A 16752-nucleotide genomic window follows, 5' to 3' on the forward strand; every position below is an offset into this window, starting at 1 on the left:
AGCAAGTTGAGACAGAGGAACCAGAGATATAAGCAAAACAAAGAACTATCAAACTCTATGATACAAAGACTGTATTTCATTCACTCCCATCATGAACAGGGGCTGGCCCAAGGGTGCACTTATCAGATACAGAAACCTGAGAAGAGGAGGCGGCTTCCAGCATCCATCTACCTACAGCCTGGTGCACAAGAAAACTACACTGTCACAACAATGAAATGTATGGATGATTACACAAGAATTGAACTAGCCGAGTGGTAAAAAAAACGTTGACCTTAGTAGCAAGCTATGTACAGCTACATCAAACTGCCATAAAAAGTAGTTCAGTTACACATTTTGAAGTATGATATATTGCTTCATGAAATATAGTGACAACAATAAACGATAATGATACATTTAAACCCAAAGATCAAGAGATGTAATAGACAGTGCAAAGATACACAATATACAACATACTGATATTTATAAAGAGGCAAAGTAAAGATATGTTAATTCTAGTTTGTTAATGTACTACAGAAAACAAGAAAACTGCTTCTAATACAATGAAAAGTACATATGATATATACCGACCCCCGAACGTTATTGTCATTTTTTGAATCATAAGTCAACATAGTAATAATTGTGATAGGCCTTAATGCTACTGTGTCCTTGGGCAAGACAGTCAGTCTTCAGTCTTGGCTGAAGGTTTGATTATGAAATGTGTTTACCATAAAGAGAGACTTAATATATTTTGTTGTGAGTAACCATCTTGAGGACTTTTTTTACATTGTCATTTGTTCTTATACAGTACCTCAAACCTCTCCCTCTGTAAATAAAAAAGTAGTGATTCCTTCCTTGGATGAATACCTGAGCAGGTCTCATGTGGAACAGACACTCCCTTTGTAAAGACAGGAATGGAGCAGAGTGGAGGAGGAGGGCGGGGCTACTACTGACAGACTGGTTCAGCTCTGTACAAACTCTGTAGAGACTTAAGTATCTCTGTAATAGGAATATGCACATTATGCAATATGGCTATTATTTACTACTATGTCAACAATGTCTTTCTAGTAAACAAATACAAATAAATAAATAAACAAATAAATAAAATAAAATATATATATATAGTTATATTTATATACATACATACATATATACAATCAAATATAAGTTATAACACAGAGCTATGGTTAATTTCAGGTGCACTGAACTGTAAAGTACACGCAGTGAAACACCAAAGTACTGACCTAGAAAATCATGAACAAGGTCAGACACCTCAAGGGCCCATTCAGAACAATGTGTGTGAAAAAGTCCATATGTACATTCAGTCATATTTAGATAAGAAACTCCAACATAACCATATCTATACAGACCTACAGGCCGATTACAAATATAATCATTTATTCTATATCTCTTACACACATTTTAAGAAAAAAACTCCTACTTTTTAATGGCAACTGATAAACTACAGTTAATGTAATATTGTGTAAATATTTCACAACAGAGGGTTAGGTCTTGTTTAGTTTAGGGCATTCATTTAAGCAGTTCAGGTTCAGTGTTTGTATATAAATCCAGATGGTTAATATGTAGTGTTGGATTTGAGTGAACAGGATCAAATTGTACTCACCGAGGATCGCCTTTGTTTGTATTGGTGATGGCTGGATGCAAAATAGTCTGATTTCCCTCCATCTCCACCACACATTTTGTGTTCAGGTCTTTTTCTGTGCAAAAACAAATATATATAAATAGTAAATATGGTTTAGGTACTCCAGAATACAGCAAAGACGCAAGACCAAATGTTTTATCATTAATTATTACCAAATTTACAATCATGGGAAATGTGGAAGTTAAGGGTTCCCTCTAGATGTGGAAGAGATAATTATAAGATCATTTTAACTAATAAAAAAATGTTCAAAGACTGGGTGTAGGACCCTGGTTCATGAAGAAAAGTCATTGACAATTTGGTTAACATTAGTAATCTGTTTGATTTTAGTTGTGACATTGACTTTGCATTAAGTTTCACATCCTTTAAATGCAGAAACAGTAACTTAAACATTACAGCTTTACAGTGTGTTGTAGCATGCATAAAGACCACTAGCCACAATAACTTTCCATGTGCTCATTTTCATTAAATAAACTATGCGCACGAGCAGAACGCCAAACAATCAAACATGTAGAGTCAGGAAGGTGTGTTATCACTGATGATTCAGCAGTACCAACCTATGCAAACATAATATCCTCAACACTGTTACAAAACAGATACACAATTTGCTCTTCCTGTGGAGTAAAGCAGGAGATAGTTTAACATGCAAAGTCAGATTTTTTTCAGTGAAGTTGCTGCATTTCGCATAGTCATAGATAAGCAGTTATCATGTCTTACAGAACCAAATGATTGCACAAAAATGGCTTGTAATGGTAGCCAGGAGTTCATATGTATAAACTGGACTTCTAAGAATAGTACTGTTTTATATGTACTTGAGTAAAAATATTTCAACTTCCAATACTACAACTAATAAACAAACTTAGGAACAGCTTTTACTACTCTACTCACATGCAAATATGGCCTAGGACAGACCTAACTACTATATTTGCACTACTTCAGTGGTATGTTCAAGGACTTTTAACTTGGATAGGTTGTGTTGATTGAAGTTAGACCCTTATTCTTAACTTCACTATACTTCTTTGTTCGCTTAGTTTTATTTGATGACTATTCCAGGAGGCTACTTTAACCCTTGCATTAAGGCCTAAATAATCAGAGTAATTTGTAGATGTAAAAATTATCTACTTGTTGATTCCCACAGAAAAGGGCAAATATGCACAGTGTACATTCCTTATTGTAATGATTGACTATAGCTCTGTCATATGGCTGTCACACTCACCTCTCCTGTTCATTGGGCGTACACGGACCGCCACCTTCACATTGGAGTCGCTCATACTGTTGTCATCCATGTTTACACCTGACCTCTGTGGAAAATACAGTAACATATTCTCAGTAACCCACATTGCACTTGTTCATGGACTCTTTATAAGCTACCACGACGTTGATGCGTGACAATGCGACTATAAATAACCGTACCAAGTCACAACTCGTGCTATAAATTACGGACAGACTATTTTTCCCAGCAATGAGGGCATACTTGAGCTTATAAAACAGTTATATTGACAAGTTATTAAAGTGAACAAACCGTGTGAAGTAATCGCTAAAATGTATCTGTCCTTCTCCAGCAGTAGGAACAGAAGCTAGCTTACGCTAACAAGCGCTGTAAACAAAAACAAAACACGAAGAACATTTTAGAAACTCAAATAAGAAGCTTCGTGGTTGTTGTATTGATTATAGTTCTTGTGGATATGTCAAAACACTCACCATAGTCCACGGTTCATTCACACGGATCCTCCACCTGTTGCATTTCCTGAAAGCAGAGATCAGTCACCAAGAAGAAGCCATATCAAGACGCGGCTAAAGGGATTTGCCTGAGATTTAGCCAAGTGCTTCCAAGTTGCCTCCTGTTTGCCGCACACAGGAGCCGGTGGATAGAGGGACTGTGGCGCCCCAGCGTGGAGGAGTCACGGGCACTGCCACTAAAGGAGCCAACAGGAATACTCTCCAGGAAATAAAATAACACTTGAATTATTAAACGTTTCCAACTTAAGGATACTTATACTTAATACTTACTAATCCTCTTCTAGAAAGGTCGGGTTGAGTTTCATTTTACAGTCTAATTTGACTAGGGAACTGAGTCAAAATGCAGACTGGAGAGTGTACAAAAAAAGTATTTTCCTGACAAAATATATAACATAAAAATAATTCTGATGGATAAAATACGCACGTGTTAACATTTATATTTGTGTATACAATTACACAGTATATGCTGTTAATTTTATCATAAAACACTCAAAAAGAACCAACGGCACTCATATTTACGTCATTTTACGACATCTCTAACTTTCATACGACAAAGCCGCATTTGGATGCTGCAACGTGGGGTTGTTTACTTCTTTTGACAGCACTCTCGGCTTAATTAACTAATGTTGGTGCCTCCGACAGAAGTTTCTTGTATTTGAGTTTGTTTTGTTGTCAGCGTAAAGACATGGGGAAGCCAAAGAAGAAAAGTAAGTCTATGACAAAACGTTTTAACTGTTTAAAACTCCCCAAATTCAACACTGGGTTAGATTAGCCTCATGCTAAAGCTAACTTGTATCATTGTGGAATTGAGGTTATAAAATACCTTCTAATGAAGAGAACAGTGCTGTTTTTATAGATTTGCACAGGATACGGTGTTACATAAGGAAAAGAGAAAACAAGAACATATCCTTCTGTAATTACACAATATCATGTTAAATGCGCGAAGTTGCTTTATGTGTTAAATTATTAGGCACACCTCTGCTCATATTTCCACAATCCTAAATCAGTTATCACATTACTTACTAATATTGCATTGAACAAACTTCTCTCAAATCTGACATTCATAGTTTTAGTTAAATAGAAACGCAGAAAAATAAACACTTTTAATTAGTTAGTTAGTTAGTTAGTTAGTTAGTTAGTTAGTTAAAATTAATGCATTTATAGTCTTTCATTTCATTTCAAATTTCATTGTATTGTAGGGATTAATTAAATTTTTATCATAACCAGAAGTTATTTCAAGAGTAATAAAGGTTTTTTGTTTGTATCTTGTTCAGGACATAAATATTGAAATAGATTTTGAAATTCAGTTTTTAAAGAACAAAAAAAAAAAGCTTTAGCTCAAGATAATTTAAAAGTGCCTAAAACAAGCCAGGAGCTATTCAAGGCATTTGTTGTCCTCTTTTAACCATTACAAAGTGAACTGACGTGTTCCCTTTGAGTAGTCTTGTCTCATTATGTCCTAATGTGTTTCCAGACGATGCTAGCCGAGCGGAGCTGATGATGATGACCATTGCAGACGTCATCAAGCAGCTGGTGGAGGCTCACGAAGAGGGGAGAGACATCAACCTCAACAAGTGGGTCATTTCCTCATGTCGTTAGAGCCGCTATTAACACCATGACCCAGTTTACTGGTGATTATATACATGTTCTAGAATGTGGAAGTCTCAGATGGGGGGTGGGGATCTGTATATATGTATTTTTTTGTATTAGAATTTATAATATCTTTTTAGGTGTGTGTGTGTTTTTAATAATTTTAGTTTTAGAAATGACAACTACCATTACTAAAATGAATTAAATGTGAATTAATGACTGACCTATGGACTGGTCGTTCTAGATCACAAATTTTCTACACTCTCGTGAAAATTTTTTTCCCCTTGTGTTAGACCAGTTGTAAAAAGGACATACACATCCCATTGTAGCCCTTTAAGAATTATATATCTTCAAAATGGTATATTTAGCTATTAACTCCACATCTGTTGTTGTTTTTTGTTACCAGAGTGAAGACCAAAACATCGGCTAAGTATGGTCTGGAGAATCAGCCCCGTCTGGTGGATATCATAGCCGCTGTTCCACCTCAGTACCGCCGAGCTCTGGTGCCCAAACTGAAGGCTAAACCCATCCGCACTGCTAGTGGGGTATGCAGTACTTAAAGGAAGGCTTGGTACTGACTTACTGCACAGAAAATATGTTTGTGTTTAACTTAACATGTACAAATTGTTAATTTCAGATTGCTGTTGTTGCTGTGATGTGTAAACCACACAGATGTCCTCACATCAACTTCACCGGAAACATTTGTGTGTAGGTTTTTTTTTATTTTGTTCTTTTTTTAATGATTTAGAAACCTTAAATTGCTTGTTTTGTTGTTCTAATCACATAATATAAAAAATGATTTCAGTTTATATATTATATACCAACACATTTATCATTTTTAATTGCATATTTTGTTTGCAGTTACTGTCCTGGGGGCCCAGACTCAGACTTTGAGTATTCCACGCAGTCATACACTGGCTATGAGGTAAAGTGAGGATTTACACAATTAAAATGTTTGAGTTGTTAAGAATAGGAAATGCATTGAGTGTACCTCAACATTCTGTCAATTATATACATGTACATACTTTTTTTTTTTTTTTACTAAAGCCGACATCTATGAGAGCCATCAGAGCCCGATATGACCCCTACCTCCAGACAAGACATCGAGTGGAACAGGTATAAATTACAGTCACATTTGTAAGGTACTGAAATTGAGAGATTTTGTCTAATTTATGCAGCCCATTTTCTGATTCCCACTGCTAAAGACCATCTTTGAACCATAAACTCTAATTGACTAAATCAAGAAATCATGAACATCAATAATATATTTAGCACCCGACAGTAATGGCTGACCAGACCTGACCCCAATTATATCACTATTTAAATTTATGCCCACATTAGTCTAATGCAGCAGAGCAAACAGATTCATTAACACCGGGGCTCATATTCTGTGAAGATGGATGATTCTTATTAGAGCCCGACCGATATATCAGCTGGCCGATATTATCAGCCAATATGGGCACCTGGAGACATATCGGCTATCGGCCGATATGCTTGCTGATATGGGCCGATATTTCACGTGGGCATGTTATACCTCGTTATAAAGCTTAGACTCTCTACATTCTGTTCATTTAATCCAATTTACAGACAGATAAATGTCCTAATATGTGGCTCCGCATCAGTATTTATCTACGGTGTAATTTGTCTGTGTCTGTGTCCGTACTGTCCCTGAACACACCACCAGAGTGATGTCACTTCACTCGCGTGTGTTTGTTTACACCCACAGCCGTGCGCAACGCTGAGATTATATTCTTTTTCGGACAATCGGTTTGAGTCTGGATTAAAAGGACATTTATTAGTGCAGACTTGTGATGTGAGGAGGAGCCTGTGTGAGCGGTGAGTGTTGGAAATACATCGACTTTGAAGCTAGTTTAGGTTTTGTTAGCGATTAGCTGCTGTAGCTCCCGCACATAAACAGGCTGTTTTCTATTGGTCTATTGTAAAGTGATTATATTGGCCGTATATTTACTACTGGACCAGCATTGATATGTAAATGAGCTGTGAATAGACGTGTGAATGATTCACATTTATACATATATTTAATTACCGCGGTGCGCGTGTTTTTACGGCTAAAGGCTAATAGCGATAGTTTACTAGCTAGGAGTTATGGGTCGGTCGCGATCGAAGCGGCTCTTAGATCCGGCTCTTTGAAGTGAACAACCGGAGCATGTTTCTTATTGGGAGCCGTGTTTTCTCTTTTTCTCACTTTTTCTCTTCAAGCCGCATGTAGACCCGTAGTTTGACAGCAGCAGCGGCTGAAAACGAAACTTTCAGAAATCTGCATGTGCACAGGATAAAAAAAAAGTGCATATTTGGCTGCAGTTCAACATAAAATGAATAAACCAGGACTAATCTTGGGCTCGAGTGAAGAAGAAAGATAGAAACCGAGTCCCGACACTCAGTCCTGGTTCAGTTCTGGTTTAGTCCTGCTTGCAACAAAACAATGTCAAGAGTCGCTTGGGAGCCGAAAGAGCCAGCTGCTTTAGTGAGCCGAGCCAAAAGAGCCGGTTCTCCAAAAAAAAAACTTAAATACCCATCACTAGTAGCTAGAATGTGATGCAAAAATGCGATTAGGCCAATCTACTGTATGTAAATATGATGTAAAGAGTCAAAATAACAATAAATGTTGCCTAAATAAACCCAATTTAGAATCCACTAGAGCCAAACCTAAGTTTTTTAATTAATTCAAGATTTACAGTGAATTTTTACATCACTAAATATATCGGCGATTATATCGGCTATCGGCAGCTTCAACTCACATTATATCGGTTTCATATCGGCCACAACAAAATCCATATCGGTCGGGCTCTAATTCTTATACCCGCTTATTTGCCCTGGTCTTTTTATTATTTGGTCATTTTAGTTTAGGTTTTGTCAGTCTACCTTTGCGCTTTTTTCAGATAGCAAAATAGATATTCAATCTGCAATGATGGTAATATAATAGTCAAAATAAAATTCCCACAAAACAAAACAAAAGCTTATTCCAGACCAATATAAAAACCCAGAGTAAAGTAAATAAAAAAAATAAGAGCTTAACAAATTTGAATTAAAACAGTCTCTAAATTATATTTTAAAAAATTTGAACTTTCTTTTAACTTCCTCAAGAGGCATGTTATTTTATGCAAGTCATTGGCTTTCAACCATTTTAGAATCGCTACAGTTAGTTACTTGCTGAACACAGGTGATTAATACTAATAATTAGAGCCCGACCGATATGGATTTTGTTGTGGCCGATATGAAACCGATATAATGGGAGTTGGAGCTGCCGATAGCCGATAAAATCACCGATATATTTAGTGATGTAAAAATTCACTGTAAATCTTGAATTAATTAAAAAACTTAGGTTTGGCTCTAGTGGATTCTAAATTGGGTTTATTTAGGCAATATTTATTGTTATTTTGACTCTTTACATCATATTTACATACAGTAGATAATCGCCTAATCGCATTTTTGCATCACATTCTAGCTACTAGTGATGGGTATTTAAGTTTTTTTTTTGGAGAACCGGCTCTTTTGGCTCGGCTCACTAAAGCAGCTGGCTCTTTCGGCTCCCAAGCGACTCTTGACATTGTTTTGTTGCAAGCAGGACTAAACCAGAACTGAACCAGGACTGAGTGTAGGGACTCGGTTTCTATCTCTCTCCTGTACTGGAGCCCAAGATTTGTCCTGGTTTATTCATTTTATGCTGAACTGCAGCCAAATATGCACTTTTTTTGTATCCTATGCACACGCAGATTTCTGAAAGTTTCGTTTTCAGACGCTGCTTCTGTCAAACTACGGGTCTACATGCGGCATGAAGAGAAAAAGTGAGAAAAAGAGAAAACACGGCTCCCAATAAGAAGCATGCTCCCGTTGCTTCGATCGCGACCGACCCATAACTCCTAGCTAGTAAACTATCGCTATTAGCCTTTAGCCGTAAATGCTGCGCACCGCGGTAGTTAATTATATGCATAAATGTGGATCATTCACAAGTCTATTCACAGCTCATTTACATATCAATGCAGGTCCAGTAACAAATATACGGCCAATGTAGTCACTTTACAATAGACCAATAGAAAACAGCCTGTTTATGTGTGGGAGCTACAGCAGCTAACCACTAACAAAACCTAAACTAGCTTCAAAGTCGATGTATTTCCAACACTCACCGCTCACACAGGCTCCTCCTCACATCACAAGTCTGCACTAATAAATGTCCTTTTAATCCAGACTCAAACCGATTGTCCGAAAAAGAATATAATCTCAGCGTTGCGCACGGCGATGCGCGTGTAAACAAACAAACACACGCGAGTGAAGTGACGTCACTCTGGTGGTGTGTTCAGGGACAGTACGGACACAGACAAATTACACCGCAGATAAATACTGATGCGGAGCCACATATTAGGACATTTATCTGTCTGTAAATTGGATTAAATGAACATAATGTAGAGAGTCTAAGCTTTATAACGAGGTATAACATGCCCACGTGAAATATCGGCCGATAGCCGATATTTCTCCGGGTGCCCATATTGGCCGATATATCGGTCGGGCTCTACTAATAATAATAATAAACTTTTTAAAAATCTGCAGTTGAAGCAGTTGGGACACAGTGTGGACAAAGTGGAGTTCATAGTCATGGGCGGGACCTTCATGGCTCTGGCTGAGGAGTACAGGGACTACTTCATCAGGAACCTCCACGACGCTCTCTCTGGACACACCTCCAACAATGTGGCAGAGGCCGTCAGGTCAGTTTTAATCTCCATACACCTTCACTAGAATCATTTGGATAATTTCAGCCCTGGAATTGCCGATCTCTACTGCACAAAAGGTAAAAGGTAGTTGTTAACTCAAAAACTACCACTTCATGGAACAGAGTATTTTGAGCTTTGGAGATGTAGACAGAATAATAATAAACAATTATTCAAATGTGTGAATGACACTTAACACAACTTTTTGAGGAGGTAACAACATTAAAACATGGCTTAAAGCTTAAAGCTGAGTCAGTTTTGTGTAATTATAGGACCTTTAATCAAACATACATTCTTGATAATTGTCTGTCACCATGTCAAGTTTTGATAGATCAACTTACTATGAGGAGAAATATTCCTGTGTTGCTGTTTTTATTGGTAAAACACAATGTTTTGCTCAATTACACTCTTACCTTCTCAATAACTTTATAACATTATTAGTCTGACCTTTTAACATGTACTAAAGATTTAAGGGAGCCCTTTATAATGACAGTGCATAGTTAATTAGATTTATTTCATACATCTACACCAGAGGGAGCTCTTGTACCAGTCTTAATATACCTTGTTTGTGTAATATTATGAATCCTGTCATGTATTCAGAAGTAATCATATATTGTGGCCAAGTGAGAGAAAAGTAAAGTTAGTAGTAAATTATGTTTAATAGTGTTTTATTGTCAAGTTTTACATTCAGAATATTGTTTATTGCACCTCAGTTCCCACAGGAATAATTTAATAAAACAGGACTAAATATTTGTCTACAAATCCTGAACTAAACTCAAACAGGGATAAAAATTGTTCATATATATTAAAGGTGCAGTGTGTAACATTTCTGGTGGAGGTTCCGCCACCTGCTTGTGGCCATGGAGATGTTGTTGCTTTGTCTGGAATGTCCCAGTATGGTATTAAATGTATCCATCTTGCATTTGCTCAATAAAGTGGGTTTTTGTTGACTTGCATTCGTATTGTGAGTGCACTTGCCTCTCCACAGGTCTGACATCTAACTTGGCCCTATGGAGTTACCTGCTGTCTCCATAAAGATAAATACAGGTAATGCCATGCTGTGGAACATTCCAGTCAACATCTTCATAGAGAGAAGCTGGTGACGTGCCCTTCTCCAGAAAAGTTGCACAGTGCACCTTAAATTGAAAATCTAAAGTGTAAAAAAGTCTGAGGTCATCATTGTGACCTGAACCACTTGCATAGATAACCTTAAATACTTACTGCATGTAGAATGCTCCAACTAGATTGTGTTATGAGGCATTCCCTGCTTATTTTCCAAAGGAAGCCAAGTTAGTGTCATCATATTCACAGATAAAGCTTTGAAATTGCCCCGTAAAGACCCTCAGAGAAAATAGGCAGAGGTCGTTCCAAAAGATCTGCCTCAATTACCACCATTGATTTCTTTCTCCCTCGCTTCAGCCGCTTCTAAACAAAAATGGACACGGTTTTTACTATCAGAGCAACTTTTCAGAGAAATTCAAAGTCAAGAGTGGCTGTTGCTGATGGGTTCGTACAGGTGATTGGACCAAATAATGGCTTTTTCTGTGGAGCTGAAGTTGTTTGTTTATCCTACGAAGTCTGATAAGAATGTTGCTTTGTGAATTACTCATGGTTTGTGTAGCTTTGCCCTCTGCTCCTATCAGCACAGGCCATGCAAGGTGCTACACAGGCTGGAGGTTCATTTGTATTCAGTAGAGCGGCAAAATTTGTCATAAAAGCTAAGCATATCTTGAACAACAGGCAAAGTAAATTCTCAAGCCCTAAAATACAGTACAAGAAACACAATTCTTTTCACTTTCTGGTATAAAACATCAGTAATCAAAACATGCATGCTCGCTTCTGGTGTAGTGGTTTAAGATGATGTACATATGTAGTTGTTGGCACCTCAGTGCTTTGGGTTTGCTGAATGTCTCTACGCTCTCTTTTCCCATTTCTTTCTTTCTGAAACAAGTAAACTTTAATAAAATACATTTTATAGAAATAGCCCTGGGATATCTAGAGTCCCATAGTCCTCTACTTATTCTATTTCCATTTTGATGTATTTAAAAGTATAATTTTTTTTAAAGATTAACTTGAAATCCTCGCTATCTTTGAATCAGTATAAAACAAATGGATGGAAAACGAAGACATATTTGAAGACAACTTTATATTGGTACAAAATATGGGGAGATAAAACTACTTGTAAATGTAAGATAGAAACGCAACTAAAGCCAAAACTATGAATCTCACATCTGCTCAAACCTTGCTAGCATTCTGATAAGCCCAGCAAGACGCCCCCGGATAATCGCTTCCAGATAATAGACTTTTTATTGATTCATTTCATACAATCTGAGCATCCTCCGTGAAGCATAAACCACTGTAATTGGTATAAATCAACCAGCAGACTGTAAAAAGACGGACATTTATAGCCAGCAGAAGAGGCAGAGGGAATATGGGGGAGCTAGTGGTCAAGACAGCAAGACAGAGTGGATGTAATGAAGTATAAGATGACGTCTCTAGATTTCAATCACAAATGCTTTTAAAGGAGCACCTGTTCTTTACACATGGTTCATTTTTAGCTCCATTGTGACGCTATGGTACATGACAAGATAATGCATTTCTTATTGTATGGGTGGACTCTTGGTAAGCTTCGTTTACTCTTTCCATTCATCATCAAGTCCTTAAAATATTGCAAGGAAGGAAGTAATAACACTTTTCCAGTCCCTCTGCTTGTCTTGTTTATAATCTACACAGAAAAGTGACATCTTTCAAAATGTTATATAGTGGAAGTAATCGATAAGACTGTCTCTGTTTCTTGTCGTTTAAATTTATGTAGGACTTTGGGCTGTGGCAACTGTATTTTAAATGTGGCTTGTATAACTTTTCTGGTGGAGGGTCCTTCGAATGTTTTTCTCCATGGGGTTATTATTGCTGTCTGGAATGCTTCACAGTCTGGTATTAAACCTTTTAAGTTAGAGGTCAGATCAGTGTAGAGGTAACCCTGCTCACAGTCAGATTAATCAATCATATAGGTTTGATAACTGTCTGTCACCTAACCTTTCTGGTGGAGGGTCTGTCACTGTTTTTACTTTTTTCTGGAATGTCCTACAGTAAACATATTTAATCTTGCATCTCATTACAAGTGTTTTAATTGCTCAAAAATCCTTAGAAAAACCTGTATTCTTACTTTAATGGGCATACCTCAGCCCAGATCTGACCTGTAACTTGGAACTGGAAGTGCCTCCTATTAATCTCCTATGATTGGAAAATTCCAGGCATTGGCTTGTTGAAGTTCATATTTGATTGACATTTACCTGTATATTGTTACACGTATTCCATACCACCTTTTGTCATAATAGATCATATAAGATGATTTTAGACTTAAATAGACTTATAACTTCACTCTTCGTCACTTCAAATATCCATTAACATTCCATTATACATGACCAGCATTGTTTTTCTGCTTTACATTGCATTAGTGTATCCTTAATGTGAGGTTAGTGTTTGCATAATGAACTGTTCAAACTCACAGCTTCTAAATGGATATTGTTAAATGATCTGTCTCGCTCATGTTGGACCTCCTAGCCAAATTAAAAATGCGATATTATGTTTTTAAAAATCCATTATAAGAAACTGAACTGGATAGCAATGAGATGCAAGTGAGGAACATTTTAAATTGCCATACTTGCTACTTCTACCTGAGTAATATTACTTTTTAATGTATTTCAAATTTTCACATGATTTCTTTTTTTTTTTTTTAACAATCCTTGCTTGTACTTTCTCTATCCTCATTTAACAAGAAATATTAGAATGAATGGTTGACTGGCAGTTTGCCTTCACGAAGACATAAACTAAGAGCAGAAACACAGGGCATTACTGTATACTACATGCAGGCCGGTACATTCCATGTAAGCCAATAATATGTCCTTGGAGACAACAAAGTTATGCACTGCACCTTTTAATCATTTTTTACTTTTTTCCAAAAACATTTCACACATCAAAATAGCACTCCTCATGCCTGCTTCCATTTAAAGGGCCCATATTATGCTATTTTCTTATCTGTTATGTTGTTTCCTCATCAAAAACATACCTGGAATTTTATTTTGTGTCATTCACATGTTTAACACACCCTGCATATTTAGGCTGAGTTCTTCTCTCAAATGGAAAACACTCTGTTCCACCTTGTGATGTCATGTGGTAATACAGGAAATGCTGTATTTAAATTCCATACACCTTCACTAGAATTATTTTTGGGAATTTCAGCCCTGGAATTGCCAATTACTCCTTAACAAAAGGTAAAAGGAAGCTGTTAGCTTGAAAACTACCACTACATGACATCACAAAGTGGAAAAGAGTATTTTGAGCTTTGGAGATGTAGACAGACTAATAATAAAGGATTATACTCAATGAAACAAAACACAACTCTGGGTAAGTTTTTGATGAGGTAACAACATTATAACGTGTTTGTAAATAGTTTGATTTATTTTAATTTTTTTAAATTTTTCTTTCAGGTATTCAGAGCGCAGTAATACTAAATGCGTGGGGATCACCATAGAGACGCGTCCTGACTACTGTCTGAAGCGACATTTAAGCGACATGTTGAGCTATGGCTGCACACGGCTGGAAATCGGGGTGCAGAGCGTGTACGAGGATGTGGCCAGAGACACAAACAGGTCAGTGACGAAGACTGCAGTAACCAGAGAGAAATTAACAATTGTTTTACATTTTCATTGTTTCATTTACATGGTTTTATGTATGAGAAGAAATGGCAGTGTGACGTTTTTAATTAATGTGTATAACATGGAGTCTATATATATTTTTAACAATCACAAGTATGTACAGACTTATGGGTGGAGATAGGGGGTAGGTAAAAATGAATTTTCTGAGCATTCACAGCTCAAATCCATTACAATGCGGGATTATGAACAACTGCAAGAATCATTTGAAATACAACCCTTGAGTAGGTGGTTTAAAGATCATCTATTCAAGTACCATAAGAATCAAAGAAAGAAACCACTTTTATTAAAGTGTGCACCAGCAAGCACCAGACCCTTTATTCAAGAGTTGTTTGTGTGTCTCCTCAGAGGTCATACAGTGAAGGCCGTGTGTGAGTCCTTCCATTTGGCCAAAGATGCTGGATTCAAAGTGGTGGCCCACATGATGCCTGACCTGCCCAATGTGGGGATGGAACGGGATATTGAGCAGTTTATTGTAAGTCATTTGATTTATACATATAATTAATTCATATGAGTTCATTAGAATAAATACATTGGAATTAAATAAATTGGAATTAAACTTAGAATTATAATTATTTTATTACATATACCATTTAACAATATGCATCTAAGGGTGTGTTTCAAAATAATTAGTTTTGGTGCATCTAACATTCTGAAAATGCTGTCACCAAAAGAATGAACTAAAAGTTCTCTGATTTTCATCTAAGATGAGGTTTGATGATTGAGTGCAAAAGGAAGCAAATGTCTGTGATAATTGTAATAGAAATCTTCTGGTTAGTAACAATCACACTGAAAATGAAATCTCACGTTGCAGTTTGAGTGGGAAACTAATACCCCATAATTTCTATGCACGAGTGCTTGTACTTAGTTGATCTGCAAAAAGGGTTCTTTAGTGAATAAGTGAAGCGACAGTTTTGATTCAAATGCAAAAATGTTTTGCCAGTGTCCAGAGAAATGGGAAAACTGTGTTTGAGTTTTACCATAAAAAAGACATGGCATAATGATATAAGACATAATGAAGTACCTTTTGCATCTGCAATCTGATTTGACCTTTTAACACATGTATAAGTTAAAGGTGCGGCTTTTCTGTGGTGGATGGTCCACCACCTGCTTTGTCTACACGGAGATGTTATGACATTGCCAAGAAGTTCCACATTATGGCATTAAACACATCTCTCTCCATGGAGACAATCACTTGACAAATCCTGGCAAATTGACTGGTAAGATCTGTGCAGAGGCAAGAAATAATGCAAATACAGAATATTTACAGCAATAAAATCACCTTTTAATAAAATAAATGAAATAAATATACATTTAATATTAGTACTGTGGAACATTATAAGCAAGGGAATAACGTCTCCATAGCCTACATCAAAAAAGTTGCATAGTGCACCTTTATTGTTTTCCATGACAAAAAGTAAATGAGATTCTGAAACTTTTCTATTTGTGTGAAACTTTGTAAAACTTTCGGTGCATGCCTCATTCATCACAAGTGCAGCGCGTTCAGTGAATCAGTGACGCGAGCTCTGTGTCGGAGAGAGTGCTTTCTTCTGCAGAGCAACTCCAACATGTGTCACAACCGTTTTCTGACAGCCGTCCCACCAGTCGGACATTTTGACAGATGAGGAAAGGAATGTGGCAAAAGTGGAAATTGAAATCGGTTGTGTTGAATTTGGCCACATATTGCCCATCACCACCAGTCAGAGTATAGAGTTATTCTAAGTGTTTCTATTGCATTTTATAACTGTAACATAGGTTTGTTACAGTTATAAAACAAGGCAGGCAAATGGAGTCAGCACATTTTGAGGGTGTATACCAATTTGTGGCTTCCAGGTATAATGTAACAAACATAAGCTGTTTTCTATTTTTTGTACTGGCTCTTAGTATTTAAATGTCTCTTTCTTTTCCTGTCAATTTACATCTAGTATCCATATTTCTCAAATGCATAAAATGTACCATACAACTGGCTAATATTTCAGCTATGTACTGATCATGCCCTGCTTTCTGGGTGGGTGCTGTTCTGTGGTTACCATTTCTGATGTTCAGCCTATGAAAATACTGTGAATTATGAAAAACATTTTAAATCCTTATTTGGCCAATAGTGGTCATTTATGATCTTGAGATTTCAGACTATATAATAATTGACTATATAATAATTGTACAGCACAATACAATATTTGAGTTTTCTGATAGGGGGTCTTTGGGGAGTGTAGGGGGTGCTCATATGTATGGCTTTGCCCAGAATATCTGTAAATATTATATACGCTTATTTGTTTTGCCTTTATTCAATCTCAGGTGTGTTTTTATCTAAATAATACTTGGTTTGATTGGCATCTGCTTGTCTCCA

General features: G+C 36.8%; 2 protein-coding genes across 5 annotated transcripts in view; one reads left to right on the plus strand and one right to left on the minus strand.

Annotated features, from left to right (window-relative positions):
* The window catches only part of LOC110158640 (kinesin-like protein KIF13B), a 46041-nt gene extending 42213 nt beyond the window's left edge, over nucleotides 1–3828 (minus strand). For 3 of the 4 annotated variants that reach the window (XM_055149116.1, XM_020923190.2, XM_055149115.1), the window contains exons 1-5: nucleotides 3647–3828; nucleotides 3338–3575; nucleotides 3159–3233; nucleotides 2853–2937; nucleotides 1601–1694 (exon numbers count right to left, since the gene is read on the minus strand). In XM_055149116.1, coding sequence (XP_055005091.1) covers nucleotides 1601–1694; nucleotides 2853–2922 — 164 coding nt within the window. In that variant the 5' untranslated portion in view covers nucleotides 2923–2937; nucleotides 3159–3233; nucleotides 3338–3575; nucleotides 3647–3828. The remainder of the gene's footprint in view (nucleotides 1–1600; nucleotides 1695–2852; nucleotides 2938–3158; nucleotides 3234–3337; nucleotides 3576–3646) is intronic. The other variant, XM_055149117.1, reaches the window with a different exon arrangement.
* Nucleotides 3829–3922: 94 nt separating this feature from the next.
* elp3 (elongator acetyltransferase complex subunit 3) overlaps nucleotides 3923–16752 on the plus strand; it is a 30995-nt gene continuing 18165 nt past the window's right edge. Inside the window, exons 1-9 of the mRNA XM_055149118.1 lie at nucleotides 3923–4083; nucleotides 4851–4950; nucleotides 5373–5511; nucleotides 5604–5674; nucleotides 5828–5891; nucleotides 6014–6082; nucleotides 9533–9687; nucleotides 14181–14342; nucleotides 14754–14880. Of these exons, the coding sequence (XP_055005093.1) occupies nucleotides 4062–4083; nucleotides 4851–4950; nucleotides 5373–5511; nucleotides 5604–5674; nucleotides 5828–5891; nucleotides 6014–6082; nucleotides 9533–9687; nucleotides 14181–14342; nucleotides 14754–14880 (909 nt within the window). The 5' untranslated portion in view covers nucleotides 3923–4061. The remainder of the gene's footprint in view (nucleotides 4084–4850; nucleotides 4951–5372; nucleotides 5512–5603; nucleotides 5675–5827; nucleotides 5892–6013; nucleotides 6083–9532; nucleotides 9688–14180; nucleotides 14343–14753; nucleotides 14881–16752) is intronic.

This window comes from Boleophthalmus pectinirostris, unplaced genomic scaffold (genome assembly GCF_026225935.1).
Source record: "Boleophthalmus pectinirostris isolate CB_2022bp ecotype Guang Dong unplaced genomic scaffold, ASM2622593v1 HiC_scaffold_13, whole genome shotgun sequence".
Lineage (NCBI taxonomy): Eukaryota > Metazoa > Chordata > Actinopteri > Gobiiformes > Gobiidae > Boleophthalmus > Boleophthalmus pectinirostris.